The 2,268-nt window shown below is 28.8% G+C and overlaps 1 protein-coding gene across 2 annotated transcripts in view; it reads left to right on the top strand.

The window, feature by feature from the left end:
* Positions 1 to 1,780, top strand: part of LOC106691911 (potassium voltage-gated channel unc-103) — a gene marked incomplete at its 3' end in the record, with an annotated part of 31,964 nt that extends 30,184 nt beyond the window's left edge. For both annotated transcript variants that reach the window (XM_014437812.2, XM_014437811.2), the window contains 3 exon segments: positions 1,124 to 1,317; positions 1,385 to 1,578; positions 1,656 to 1,780. In XM_014437812.2, the coding sequence (XP_014293298.1) occupies positions 1,124 to 1,317; positions 1,385 to 1,578; positions 1,656 to 1,780 (513 nt within the window).
* Positions 1,781 to 2,268: the final 488 nt, after the last annotated feature.

Raw genomic sequence — 2,268 nt, 5'->3', positions numbered from 1 at the left:
TATATAAACGTTCATTAAAAATAACTGTTAAAAAGTATAATAACTGTTAGTTAAATATCAAATATCACTTGTTGCTACTGGCACTTGTGGAAGTAAATTATTATTTTAGGGTGATTGAACTTCCACATGAGAAGTAATTTGTAACTGGTAAAATCTATAAATGTACATTAAAAGTAACATTTAAAAATTGTAGTAACTATAATTTAACCAAATGTTACTAGATGTTACTAGTATTTTTGGAAGAACTTAAGTATTTTGGGGTTATTGTACTTCCATATAAGAAGTAATTTCTAATGTGGAAAATCTGGAAAATTTTACTTAATGTTTAATATTTACAAACAGTTATATATTTAAAAAAATCAAAATTTATTTGAATTATTCTTTGTATGTGCTTTGGTATAGTAATTTCATAGCACTAAATTATTTTTCTCTATATTCTTAAGTGGCCGAGAAATCACTGTATGAAATTTCTAATTGGGCGCCATTTTTAAACAAAATGACGTATGCTAATGTAGAGTTACAAGGTTCATCCTGGGATTATCTTTAACCTTAGTACCAAATCTAAAAATATCACCTCACTAGTCTCAAAGAAAAATCACAGATTTTTTTTCTGGGGGAATTTGGTATAATGATTTCATATCACTATATATTTTTCAAGGCATATTAAATCTGATATTTAGGTATATTAAATCTCTAATTGGCCATAATTTTCACACAAAATGGTGGATGGAAATGTCAAGAGTACCAACTTGAGGTAACCTTTGACTTTAATACCAACATTTAAAAAATTAGCACAGTAGTCGCACTACATGCCTGTAAATGTAAAATCTAAAATTTTGAGGATCGGTTAATTTTTTTTTCTTTATCAGTTACGAGGGTTAATTAATTTTTTATATTTATTATTGAGAATAATAAATATAAAAAATATTTGAAACAAAATTGATATTAAATATTAATTTCTTAGGATGACAGATCTTTGATATAATATGTAATTTAATAATAATTGTTTAAAAAATTAAACATTTTTTTTTAGATAAATACTACCCTTAGCTTACTATTCTGTATTCTGTATGCAACTTTAAATACTTTTTCAACCAATTTCATGTTAATTTTTTACTTTTAGGTAAGGATGATATTTTTGGAGAAAATCCTTGTGCTCATACCACGATAGGTAAATCTAAGTGTAATGTACGTGCTCTTACCTATTGTGACCTTCATAAAATTCATCGTGATGATTTGTTGGATGTATTAGAACTTTACCCTGAATTTTATCAGTCTTTTACAACTAATTTAGAAATAACCTTTTATCTTCGAGATGTAAGTAGATTGAACAACTTTGTATATCTATTAAAGATTAATTTTGATAGTTACAATTTTTTTTTAGGAAGAGCAAGCTGGAGTCGACCCATGGGCTAGTCGTCAAACTAGAAAAGTCACTTCAAGAACGAATTCTCAGGACTTGGGAACGGGTGAAGTGGGCGGAGGTGGTAACTTTGATATGGATTTTCGAAGGAATTATTATCGTCCTCCTATGAGATTGAGCATGGAAAGAGCTACTTCTTTTGATGATGAGGGAATGTAAGAATAACAATTCATTTTCTATTATATAAAAAAAATTAAATTTTCACCATAATCTTTACTTTTCTCCATTCAAGGGAGAGGTATCCTGGTCATGGAATTTTGGAATTTTCGACAGACAAAGCCGGTCAGGATGTTACTCCGATGAACCTTCAATTCAAAGATAGCAATGAACGTTCTCAAGGGATGAATTCAATAACTGGTATACATAAAAATGAATTTATTAATACAAATTCTAGCTAAGCATTTCTATTCTATTCCTGCATGAGAAATTTAAATCCTCTTTTAGTTTCAAGAATTGAATGAATATTAAAGGGACTAAAACTCCAAAATATTTATGAAATATTTACATTAAATGTATTGTGATATGGGCATGTCTAGAATGAATATACCCCTACAAAATATTAACATTTTATTTGTATTATATTATTCATAATTGGAAATAGAAGTAGCAATTTCAAGTCAAATATATATATGGACTGTAGTTATGCAACTAAGATCCACCCAATTAAATAGGTTAGGTTAGTTTAATTATTTTTTAAGGGATCAAAGTGGGCAATTCTGATGTGGAAGAGAGTTATCCTACCAACCACATTTAATCAGCAACCTCTAAGGTATTCTCCTTGAATCCCTGCTGGGTGCTAGTCACAACCTCTGTGAAGTTGGCCCCCCATCCTTGAAAAATTTCAA

Source organism: Halyomorpha halys, unplaced genomic scaffold (genome assembly GCF_000696795.3).
Source record: "Halyomorpha halys isolate HHAL.00 unplaced genomic scaffold, Hhal_1.1 Scaffold4852.1, whole genome shotgun sequence".
NCBI classification, from domain to species: Eukaryota; Metazoa; Arthropoda; class Insecta; order Hemiptera; family Pentatomidae; genus Halyomorpha; species Halyomorpha halys.
Note: the sequence above shows the minus strand (reverse complement) of the source record. Positions and strands in the feature narration are given on the sequence as shown.